The 12,509-nt window shown below is 33.7% G+C and overlaps 1 protein-coding gene across 1 annotated transcript; it reads right to left on the reverse strand.

Annotated features, from left to right (window-relative positions):
• Window positions 1-2,030: 2,030 nt before the first annotated feature.
• On the reverse strand, window positions 2,031-8,717 carry LOC309497242 (uncharacterized protein; the record flags this gene model as incomplete). The annotated part of the gene is made up of 5 exons (XM_082167472.1): window positions 8,507-8,717; window positions 6,862-7,023; window positions 2,843-3,089; window positions 2,450-2,680; window positions 2,031-2,149 (listed from the first exon to the last, which is right to left on the reverse strand). Exons 2-5 carry the CDS (start codon window positions 7,015-7,017, stop codon window positions 2,031-2,033), a joined length of 753 nt encoding a protein of 250 aa, XP_082023598.1. The 5' UTR covers window positions 7,018-7,023; window positions 8,507-8,717.
• Window positions 8,718-12,509: the final 3,792 nt, after the last annotated feature.

A 12,509-nucleotide genomic window follows, 5' to 3' on the forward strand; every position in this document is an offset into this window, starting at 1 on the left:
CACAAAAGTTGGGACAGAGTTTATGTTTACCTCTGTGTCACATCTCCTTTCCTTTAATTACACTTTTTTAAATGTTTGGAAATTGAGGATACTAATTGTGTCGGTTTTGCAAGTGGAATCTTTGCCCAATCTAGTCTGATACAAGACAGCTGCTCAACAGCCTGTGTTCATCGTTGTCTGATTCTACTTTTCATGATGGGTCATCATATGTTTTCAATAAGAGACAGATGTCAGTTAAAAAAATAAAATAATAATAACTTTATTCTAGATTTGCTGTAAAGCCAAAACAATCTGTTACTTTAATTTCCTATTATCACTGTAAAGCTGCTTTGAAACAGTCCATATTGTTAAAAGTGCTATATAAATGAAGGTGACTTGACTTGACAGTCAGTCAGGCACATCCCTTCTAGTGTAGAGTGTCTAGAAACCTCTCAATTTTAGAATGAGGCATGGCATTGTCTTGCTTCCCAGGAAAGATGTCATCTTGATGACAGTTTATTTCTCTGTTCAATCCCAATATATGCCTCCACGTCAGTGGTACCTTCACACATATGCATGCTACCCATGCCGTTTGCACTGATGCACCCCAATACCAGGACATAGGTTTGCTTTTGCACCGGTCGCTGATGAAAGTCTGGTTGGTCCCTTTCGTCTTTGGAACTGAGAACTCAATGTCCATTTGTTTCCAAAGCTGAAACATGGACTCATCTGAGCACAGCACACATATCACTGTGTATCATCTGAGATGAGCTCAGGCCCAGAAAGCTCGGCAGCATCTCTGCATAAAACTGATGTATATACAGTAGCTTTCTCCATGCGTAACAGAGATTCAAGTGGCATTTCTTGAAGCAGGGTCAGACTGTGTTCAGTGAAAACGGTTTTCTTAAGTACTCCTGAGCACATGTGGCTGTATTCAACAGCTTATAGGATGGTTTCCCATGCAATGCCATTTGAGGGCTCGAAAGTCACACACATTCAACAGAGGTTTCCTGCCTTGCCCTACACAGACTGAGATTGCTCTGGATTCCCTCAATCTTTTCACAGTATTATATGGTAGATGGTGAAACACATAAATACTTTGCAATCTTGCATTGAGAAAATAATTTTTAAATTTTTTTTGTGACAATTCTCTATTTACATGTATGACAATATTTATATTTTGTCCAAAGTAGTGAGCCATGACTCATCTTTGCTGGCAAAGACTGAGAAGCTCATTTCTCACCCAAAATGCTAAAGGTGAGCTATTACCAATTCATTTGCTCACTGTTGACTGTTTCAAAAGAGCTGGATAATCTTGGATAAACTTCGATAATCTTTTCACTTTTTTTTTTTTGCCTCTGTCCCAACTATTATGTAGAATGTAGCAGCCATCAATATCAAAATCTGTTTATGTCAAAATACAATTATGTTGTTCAGTGAAAACATTGGAAAACTTTTCTTTGTACTTTTGTCAGTTAAAAAAAAAAAGGTTCAAGAGAATGATCAAATCACAGATTGTGAATTTTATTGCATTTTACAAAATGTCCCAACTTTTCTGAAATGGGGTTGTAATTTTTTTTTGTGCAAAAAAATACAATAAATGACAAAAAACAATCATAAACCGGAGCAAAAAAAGATACAGTGCTAAGTTTCTTTTTATTTTAATTATCATGCTAATTTCATCAATTGTCTATAAAGACATTAATTACTGATTACATATGATTACACAAAAGATAAATATATTTAAAATCCAATGTTATGTCTGGTTCCGAAATTATATGCAAAACAAAAAGTTAGTGCAAAGAGAAGAAATGAGAGCAAATTCTTCAGGACTGATACTCGCTATTCTTACTACTCTAAACTACACTGCTAATGAAATCGTTTCTTCTGGAGGAGATATTTATTTGGTGTCTCTCTTTCTAAAATTGAGGTAATTAATAGAAATAACATGATTAACAACAGACTCAAGCCATTGTTTTAATGATAAAACATGCACAGAAATGTGCACAGAAAACTTACTTAAATGTGTAAGCATTATATCAATTTCCAATCTATGGCTCAATGTTCCTAAGATACTCTCGAACAGCTTCTGCTGCATTGAATACTTGAACTGCACCAGATCCCTCAAAAGGTCCTGCTTCCTCAATCTCCTGAGCCTTTTCATCTGATTCTAGCAGACCCATTAACAAAGATTTTTCCACACCATTTGCTATACGCCTGTCGTTTTCATATTCTTCTCCAAATGTTTCCATTTTATATCTTTCAGTAACTTCAAGCTCTCCGTGTGTATAAGCACTAATTGCCCAGGTTCTTGGATTGGTGTGAAACTGTGTGTTTCCTGAAACACGAGTAATAATTGGGTCTTTGTTTGCAAACACAGCTCTGAAACCCTCACGTTGTTTTACTTGTCTAATCAAAATAGGAGATTCCATGTTATTTTCAGTGTCTCTTGCATTCACAAAACTCTCACTAAGAGTGTTCAATTTGTCAGGTAGCCGCACACAGAAATTGGGCTCTGGGTAGTAAGTTCCCAGAGGAAAGTGCTCTGCTGTTTTTATGCGCACCTGTCGATCATGTTCGCTCTTTTCTCTGAGGCCACTGTTCTCAGGGAACACATAACCAGTGGACATCACTGTTGGGTAGTTGTGCTCTTTGATTACATCTATGTAAGAGCTCAACACGTGATTAAAATCAACTGTGTCTGCGTCAAAAAAGCAGAAATAGATTTTAGAGTCTTCATTTCTAAACTGTCTAACTAATTCTTTGGTATGTTCATGGTTTTTAATTTCTTCTCTTATTGTTCGATATGGGATGTCATTATTTTCTGACCATGTAAAACCAAATTTTTTAAAAGAAATTACACAATTAATGTCCTTCTGAAGTTCAGTTATTACAGCATCTCTATCTGCTTCCTTTCCATTAAGGCCAAAAACTACAGCGATGTCCTTAAGACGGCCCTTGTCCTCTTCCCTGAAAGCTGTGCTTTCCAGAAGATCAAGAAACTTCTGACAATATGATTGAGGATTTTCACTCATTTCAGGAGTAACCTCCATTGGGACATTGATCAAAAATTTGATTCGGATATCTTTTCTGTCAGATGATGTAGATTCCTATGGAGAGAGAAATCAACAGTTTATACAACCTTTATTCAACTGCATTCATCAATTATCAACTATTCCAATCTGAAATTTGTTAATTTGCTCCTCATTATAACCTATGTTACTTTTTGCATGAATCATAAGAGTATAAGTTATAGTCATAAGAGTTGCTCTCTTCCATTCAGGTGAAAGATAAAGGTGAACTGTCAAGCAAGATTTTCAAGACAAGCTTTTCAGTAAATAACATACATTTAGTCTGTTCCTCACACAAAAGTATAGCATGGCTTCAGGTGACTTGAAATTAAGCTTGACAGCCCCCATCCAGTTTTAATGTATGGAAGAGCATGAACATCCTTTAAAACATGTTTTTGCATTCCACAGAAGAAAGAAAGTTGTCTTACTTAAGGTGTCATTTACTACTATGCACTTGCATAACATGTACATTACAGTACAATGTATTTATTGTGTTCATGCTGAATTGTAAAACACAGTAAAATGTTTTTGATAGTGAATTTGTTACACGTTGCATGTACTTATCCAGTGATAACAGTAAATTACAAGCAACTAACCCTTAAACCAAAGAGTTAGCCTAGTTTAAGAGGTATAAAGAGGTTTAAGGTTTAAGAGGTATTGGCAAAGGGTCACCAGAGTAATTATGTAATTACAGAAATGAAGAGTGCAGGTATTTTTAAACATAAGTACAATGTCATAACACAGTAAGTGCTTTATATCAAATTATCCATTTAAATGTTTGTATGTTCAAATAATTAACATTAGTGGGTATCATGAACAATGAGCAGCATTTTACAGCTTAAATATTGTTCATTAATTAATACAACTTGAAATGTTAAAAATGTATCAATGTACATTATATGTACATATAACATCACAGATTAATTTTGTTAAAGTATTATTCATTGTATGTTAAATATTACATTAATGTTAACTAGTCAACTAATGTTATTATTTTTTTCAAATGAAAAGATGAACTTATATCTTTTCCCATCTTCATAACATCTTTCCCATCTTCTTTCCCACTTTCCCATCTTCATAACATTGTCTGTTCTTTCATCTCAATTCAAATGTATTTTTTTTTTTTTTTGAAAAAAAAAAACGGAACTCATCTGAGGAGTATTTTTGTACAGTACAGTATTTTGTACGGTATTTTAGTACCATGTTTTTTTTGTTGTTTTTTGTTTTTACCTAGCCATGCTTTTCTCTTCTATTAAACTGCCATTAAATGTGCAGTTTGGATGAGGATATTTATTTTGGTTATTTCATTTCTTGGAATGTTTTTTGCTCCTAATCCACACCCTGTACATTTTTTGTTGTTTTTGTAATCTGTCACTCAAACACTTTAAAACATGTCAAAGAAGAACTGGTCATAGAGAACTGGTTTTTATAAACTTACAATGAAAAACATTTGACAAGAATGAATAATCTATGTTGATTTATATATATATAATATTGTAAATTATTTTATTATTATTTTAAGATATATGGGTTTAGAATGAAATAGAGCGAGTGAATAATGCCAAAATTTTCAACTGTCTCATGTGATTTACTAGAAAAAAAGTATAGGCCTATTTGGGAGTTCTCTGATAATCTAACTGTGTCAGCTAAATATCACACAAGTTTAAGAATTCTTGACATGCATTTGGCTGGAATGGGGAATTTAACACAACCATTCTGTCCCCACACCTTTTTTAATTATGTTTGTTCATCTGTTTTTTGTTCCTAATCCACACCCTGTACATTTTTTGTTTTTTAATCTGTCACTCAAACATGCAAACACTTTAAAACATGTCAAAGAAGAACTGGTCATAGAGAACTGGTTTTTATAAACTAACAATGAAAAACATTTGACAAGAATGAATAATCTATGTTGATTTATATATATATATATATAAAATATTGCTAATTCATTTATTAACCTGTCTCAAGAGTGAACTGTCTCATGTGATTTACTAGAAAAAAAGGCCCATTTGGGAATGGCATCTACATAATCGTGCTTCTGTTACCTGAAGGTTGAGATTTCCAAACTGATTTTCAAGTTGGTCAGGTCCTGAATTTCCTGACTCCCTCTCATTCTCCTTCTCAGATTGCTTCTTCATAGCAGAGGGGTCTGTTTTCTCCTCTTTGAGTGAATTGTTGTCAGACGTAGACATTTTGGTCTGAGAAAATGAAAGTAAAATAACTGGAATGATCAGTAGATTAATAGTGTAACAGGGAGGGCCGGATTTTCCAAATGACAAAGTAAAAGTAAAAAACTTTTTTGTTGGAAAAGTATGTGATTACCTAAACTTATGAGTTCTCCAAAATCTAACTGTGCTGGAAAGGGGAATTAAACACAACCATTCTGTCCCCACACCTTTTTTAATTATCTCTGTTCATCTGTATTTCTTTTCCTTCCATCTTTTTTTTTTTTTTTTTTAACAAATATGAAATAACATTTTATACAAAGTCTACCTTATGGCTCTTAGATTTTTTAGAAATATGCTGGTATTAAAAAGTATCTCATTTTCACATATGTAAATGATAAAAAAGCTTATATATCGTGTAGTATAAGAATTATACCGTGTAAAATTATAATTTCATTAATGACTGTCTCGTATAAAAAAGAAAAATTAATGTTTTACTTACTTTAACCTTGTTGTTGTGTGTTCTCATGATACAGGTGAAGCTGCTAGACTTTTTATAGAAGAGGTGCTCCTCCTCTAACACGTCATTAAATGCTATAGAAAGTTCATTCATTGTTCTTTAACCATATATAGTATTGTTCACTTGTTTCAGTTGTTCAGTGTCTATGATGCATTACACCGAAACAAACACTGCAAGAAACATATTGCGTTTCACATGTAAACATTCTGGTAACATATTATAATAAGTATACAGTTATAAAGTATTTACAAATCATTTTAGTTTATAGTTAACTAATAGTTCATAAACTGTATAGTTAATACATTGTCATGTCACAAACGAACAGTGAGTTCTTCATTCATTGTCACTGTAATTAACTATTTATTATTATTGAATTAGCATATATAAATGCTTAAATACACAAAGATTTAGACAATGCTTTGTTAAAAACTTATATTGGTTACAATATAATGTTTTGGTACAGAGTTAACCACCATGCTTAACTGTAGACAGAGTGTTCATTTCAGCATATGCTTAAATCTTCTCCCTCCAGACATACAGCTGATCCATAGGGCCAACAAGTTCCAGGTTTGTTTAATCGCTCCACAGAACAGAATCCCAAAACTTCTGTGGCTTAGTTATTTATATGATTTTGATCAATCTTAGAGTTCTGGCATTCTGTTAGTATGCATTCACCTAATAGCTGAAACCTCAGTGACTGTTGCCACGAAGTCTTTTGCAGTCACTCGAGGGGTTTTCTTAACCTGCCTTCTCAGAAATCTGGTTGCAGCCGTTGATTGCTTCCTTTTTCTGCCCCGTCCAGGTAGTGGAACCACTGTTCCGGTAACTATGAACTGGCAAACTGCTTCCAACGGTGTCTTTATGAACATTTAGAGCCTTCACTGTCTTTTTGTTTCCTGTTCCTTGTTTGTGAAGGGCGATGATATCTTCTCTTTTTGGACCATTCTTTTGATTTAGCCACATATATATATATAATTTTAAGTTATATGGGTTTAGAATGAAATAGAGTGAGTGAATAATGCCAGAATTTTCATTTAAGAGTGAACCGTCTCATGTAATTTACTAGAAAAAAAAGTACAGGCCCATTTGGGAATGGCATCTACCATAATCGTGCTTCTGTTACCTGAATGCTGAGATTTCCTAACAAATCATCAAGTTGGTCAGATCCTGAATTTCCTGACTCTCTCTCTTCCTCCTCATTCTCCTTCTCAGATTGTTTCTTCATAGCAGAGGGGTCTGTTTTCTCCTCTTTGAGTGAATTGTTGTCAGACGTAGACATTTTGGTCTGAGAAAATGAAAGTAAAGTAACTGGAATGATCAGTAGATTAATAGTGTAACAGGGAGGGCCTGATTTTCCAAATGACAATCATAGTAAAAGTATGTGTAAGGACTTCCGCATAAAAGTAACAATTAATTAATTATTAACAAACACAGTCTGCTATATTAAACACACAATTTAAACATTCCCAGTGAAGAGTTGGAAAAGTAGGTGATTACCTAGCTTATGAGTTCTCTGATAATCTAACTGTGTCAGCTAAATATCACACAAGTTTAAGAATTCTTGACATGCATTTGGCTGGAATGGGGAATTTAACACAACCATTCTGTCCCCACACCTTTTTTAATTATGTTTGTTCATCTGTTTTTTGTTCCTAATCCACACCCTGTACGTTTTTTGTTTTTTAATCTGTCACTCAAACATGCAAACACTTTAAAACATGTCAAAGAAGAACTGGTCATAGAGAACCGGTTTTTATAAACTAACAATGAAAAACATTTGACAAGAATGAATAATCTATGTTGATTTATAATATTGCTCATTCATTTATTAACCTTATTTGAAGTAATATGGGTTTAGAATGAAATAGAGCGAGGTGAATAATTCTTTAATGAATTTTCATTTAAGAGTGAACCGTCTCATGTAATTTACTAGAAAAAAAAAGTACAGGCCCATTTGGGAATGGCATCTACCATAATCGTGCTTCTGTTACCTGAATGCTGAGATTTCCTAACAAATCATCAAGTTGGTCAGATCCTGAATTTCCTGACTCCCTCTCTTCCTCCTCATTCTCCTTCTCAGACTGGTTGTTCACAGCAGAGGGGTCTGTTTTCTCCTCTTTGAGTGAATTGTTGTCAGACGTAGACATTTTGGTCTGAGAAAATGAAAGTAAAATAACTGGAATGATCAGTAGATTAATAGTGTAACAGGGAGGGCCGGATTTTCCAAATGATGTGTGTATATATATATGAAGTTGTTTTGTCAGTTACATTTGGGGAAACCACTTGAAACATGTTGTGTTGAGCTATTTACATTACTTTTGTTTGATTTATTCATTGTAAACAACTGAAAGTCTGTACATTTTACCAATAACTATTATATATCATTTTTATGAAATAAAATGTCTCATATTATGAAAACGTTTTTGGTCATATTGCCCACCCCTAATGGATTCTGCTTAAGTTTACACAAAGTTTCAGTGATGTTTTTTGTTTGTTTTTCAAGCAAAGTTGTGATAGATACTTTTATGTACCCATCCCATCCCGTAGCCTATTCCACCATGAGAAATTCCACCACATCTCCCACGGCACATGTTAACCCACACTTTGATATGTCAGCTTTTGTCTTGTCTATGATCATTAAAGCTACAGTATTTGGTTATCGTTTTTCTCATTTTATCTCTTCAGAAAGTTCACACCCCAGCCATTTCTTCCTCCTAAATGTTATGTCTCAAAACAGATCTTTTGATAGGGATAGAAGTAGTGATTACGTTTCTATAGCTAGACTCTAGACCGTAGTTTCTTCTAGCTTTCTCGACGTTGGCACATATGGAGGAGATTTCAGATGCCCAGCATGTGTCCCATGACTCTTGGCGCCGCCCTTCTTCACGCAACAATATATACAGAAATAATTTGTGTCCTCCCTGCTACTTCTAATAGCCGCTGGAAGGTATAGCTTTACCCCAGTGTTCAAAATGTCAATAGTAAGATGAACAATATACAGATATGAAAAGCCTTGATACAGAAAACATAACATCCAATTCATCAGAGTGGGAGAGAAGAGAGTTTAACCGGATGGTTCCACTCATGACTGGGGAATGACATAATTGTCATGACTCATGTGGTCTGTGCCTGGTTGAGCAATCCAAGGAAGCAGTACGTTGTTAGGGCCAGGGCTGTAAAGGCACTGAAAAAATGTACAAATTACTGAGTAAAAACTGTTCTAAATTAAAAGTCCAAAGATTTAACCTAAAACATACTTGAGATGAAGTCAGAAAGTACAACTTTAAATCGTACTTCAGCCTTAAAAAGTAGCAGTAACAGTACAAAATGAAAATGAGAGAGAGTTTGAGAGTTTCTTGTTTAAGTAATTTGAATAATTTCATCAAGTGGATGAAATGACAGACACAGAAAAGTTTTGGCACAAAGGTCAAAAACATCCATAGTGCATTTTTATATAGACCAACAATTAAAAAGCAGCACAGTGGAATTTCGATATGTGATTGATTAATTAATTAATTATCATATCATGTAATTAAATATTGGACATCCCTAATTATTACTCAATATACCCCCGGTTTAAGCTAGTCTGAGGCTTAAGCTAGTTCAAGGCTTAAAGCTACACTTACACTTAGTTTAAGGCTTAAAGCTACACTGTGTAGGATTTTCTCCCATCTAGCAGTGAATATTACTTTCTAGCCCCTCCCATTCCGAGGGCTTTTTAACTCCTACGGTGGCTGTATTATTTCAAATCTGCCGGCAGTCGCGAGTAATCTCCCCCTCGCATTCATCACGGTGTCACTAGCCGTTTCTCAATACCAAGTACGCAAACTTCGGACTTGAGTCCTTGGTAGTTCGGACTTGACAAGTTTGACTGATAATTCTGCAAATGGAACAGCGGCGTACTTGATAGCGTCACTCAGCTCGCTCTGGCTACTCTGGTTATCTCTTTATGTATATCTAGGCTACAAATAAAACAAAATATGTTATAAACCACCACTCTGCCTCTTTTCAATTTCATAAAAAAAAAATCTTAAACATAATGGCCACACAAATGTGGTTCAGGAAACGCAATTGATTATCTTCACTGCATATATTTATAACAACACGGAATATAAAACACATCCCTGACTCTTTTTGTTTTCATTTAAAAAATATGATACATAAAAAAACATTATAATATTGATCATTAAAACTAACATTTAGCAAAAAGAGACAGGGTTGTGTCATTTTATTGTAGGCTATTATATATGTACATACAGTGAAGAGAATGTAGGCAACATGTATAATAAAATATTTTATATGTTTTAAATATATAAAATAAAATGACATAACCTTTTTTGTGAAATGTCAGTTTTAATGATAAATAATAGCCATTATAAAAGTATAAGTAGCCTAAAAGGTATAAGAAGCTATACAATAATAAAGCAAACGATTCAGTCAAACACAAGTCAGCTCTCTAGGCTACAACGTTAAAGTTAAATAGACTAAATAAAGCTATGAAACTTCACTTTGCCCTCAGCTAAAACGTTTTGCCAGGGAACAAATGATAGATTAATGAGACAAATAAATACATAAATAAATCTTGACTTGACTCATGACTTAATGAGATCTAACAAAGGTAAAGAGAAAATATTAACTATATATGCTGTTTATATTGCTTGTAATTGGGATGAAGTGAACATCTGTTGAGTGTTTTAACATAAAATTGTTTGGTTGTGTTGAATAAAAAAAATGCAGTGGGTCCACCAGACCCATGAACACTGGCTGAATAACAAAAATATGAACACCACACACAAGGGTTAAGCAGCAAAAACTCTTTTCAACATTGATAATAATAATAATAACCATTATTAATAATTGAGTACCAATAATAACATAATAATTGAGCCCCAAATCAGCATATTATAATGATTTCTGAAGGGTCACGTGACACTGACGACTGGAGTAATGATGCTGAAAATTCAGCTTTGTTATCACAGGAATAAATTACATTTTAAAATATACATAAAAAGAAAACAATTATTTTAAATTGTAATAATATTTCACAATATTACTCTTTTTAACTGTATTTTTAATCAAATAAATGCAGCCTCCCTCGGTGAGCATAAAATACTTGTTTCAAAAAACATTTTTAAAAGTCTTAATTATTCCAAACTTTTGACTAACGAAAATTCGTCAAAATTCGAATCTTGAAGCAGAAAGGGTTACAGCAGCAGAAGATCACTCCTGTCAGCAAAGAACATACTGAGGCTACAATTCTCACGGGGTCACCACATTTGGACAATAGATGTTTGGAAAATCATTGGCTGGTCTATTGATTAGTCTCTTTTTTCTCATGAAAATGAGTTTCTGTACTCAAATGGTCTCCACATCAGAGAAATGTTTCAATGCCACAAAGAATTAAGGCAAAGAGTGCCTTGGGCAAGTTTCCAATGAGTCAATACTACATCAGTTTCTAGAGGATTGCGTCATTTGTCTAGTTTGAATTGTCAGATAATTGTAATCTATCAGGACATATCAAATCTTTAACCGATATTAGTTGAAAATTGGTGAAAATAACATTTAAATACCATTTTAGTATGTCAAAAAAAAATGCAGAAAGGTTTGTGCGAGAAGATAAAATCTCACTAGCTCAGTATAAAAACGACAGAAGTAAATGGGGGCAAAAACATGCATGTGTGAGAATATCATTTATCTTTGTGCAGAAATCACACAAAAAAAAGAAGAAGAAAAAAAAAGAAAAGTTGCTGCCTTAAATTTGAAGTACAATCAACTTGGATGTTCAAGTCATATCACCTTAAATTACATTAAACTTAAAAAAAATCACATATTAATGAGTTAAAGCAATGTAGAAACATGTTTTCATAACTTATTGATTTTTGTATTATTATTGTTGTTATTTTTGTGTGGAAAAAAATGCAAAGACTAAAGGTGTCAAAAATACATGTCAAACATGTGACAATATGATTGTTTTTAAATTAAATGACCACCCATCTAGTAAGATATTGTGAAGTACACCAAAAATAAAGCAGAGACTGCCACCTGGTGGAAGAAGAGGGATTCCCTTTATGGTGGACGTCAGAAAGTACTGAATGAAAACGAGTGAGAAAGATGATCTATCATAACCCCATTTTCAGAAAAGTTGGGACATTTTGTAAAATGCAATAAAATCAAGAATCTGTGATTTGTTCATTCTCTTGAACCTTTATTTATCTGACAAATGTACAAAGAAAATATTCCCTATGTTTTCACTGGACAACCTTTTATTTTGTAAATATAAACAAGTTTTGATTTTGATGGCTGCAACACACTCCACAAAAGTTGGGACAGAGTTTATGTTTACCTCTGTGTCACATCTCCTTTCCTTTAATTACACTTTTTTAAATGTTTGGAAATTGAGGATACTAATTGTGTCGGTTTTGCAAGTGGAATCTTTGCCCAATCTAGTCTGATACAAGACAGCTGCTCAACAGCCTGTGTTCATCGTTGTCTGATTCTACTTTTCATGATGGGTCATCATATGTTTTCAATAAGAGACAGATGTCAGTTAAAAAAATAAAATAATAATAACTTTATTCTAGATTTGCTGTAAAGCCAAAACAATCTGTTACTTTAATTTCCTATTATCACTGTAAAGCTGCTTTGAAACAGTCCATATTGTTAAAAGTGCTATATAAATGAAGGTGACTTGACTTGACAGTCAGTCAGGCACATCCCTTCTAGTGTAGAGTGTCTAGAAACCTCTCAATTTTAGAATGAGGCATGGCATTG

Source organism: Leuciscus leuciscus, assembly GCF_965113295.1.
Source record: "Leuciscus leuciscus genome assembly, chromosome: 4".
Classification (NCBI taxonomy): domain Eukaryota; kingdom Metazoa; phylum Chordata; class Actinopteri; order Cypriniformes; family Leuciscidae; genus Leuciscus; species Leuciscus leuciscus.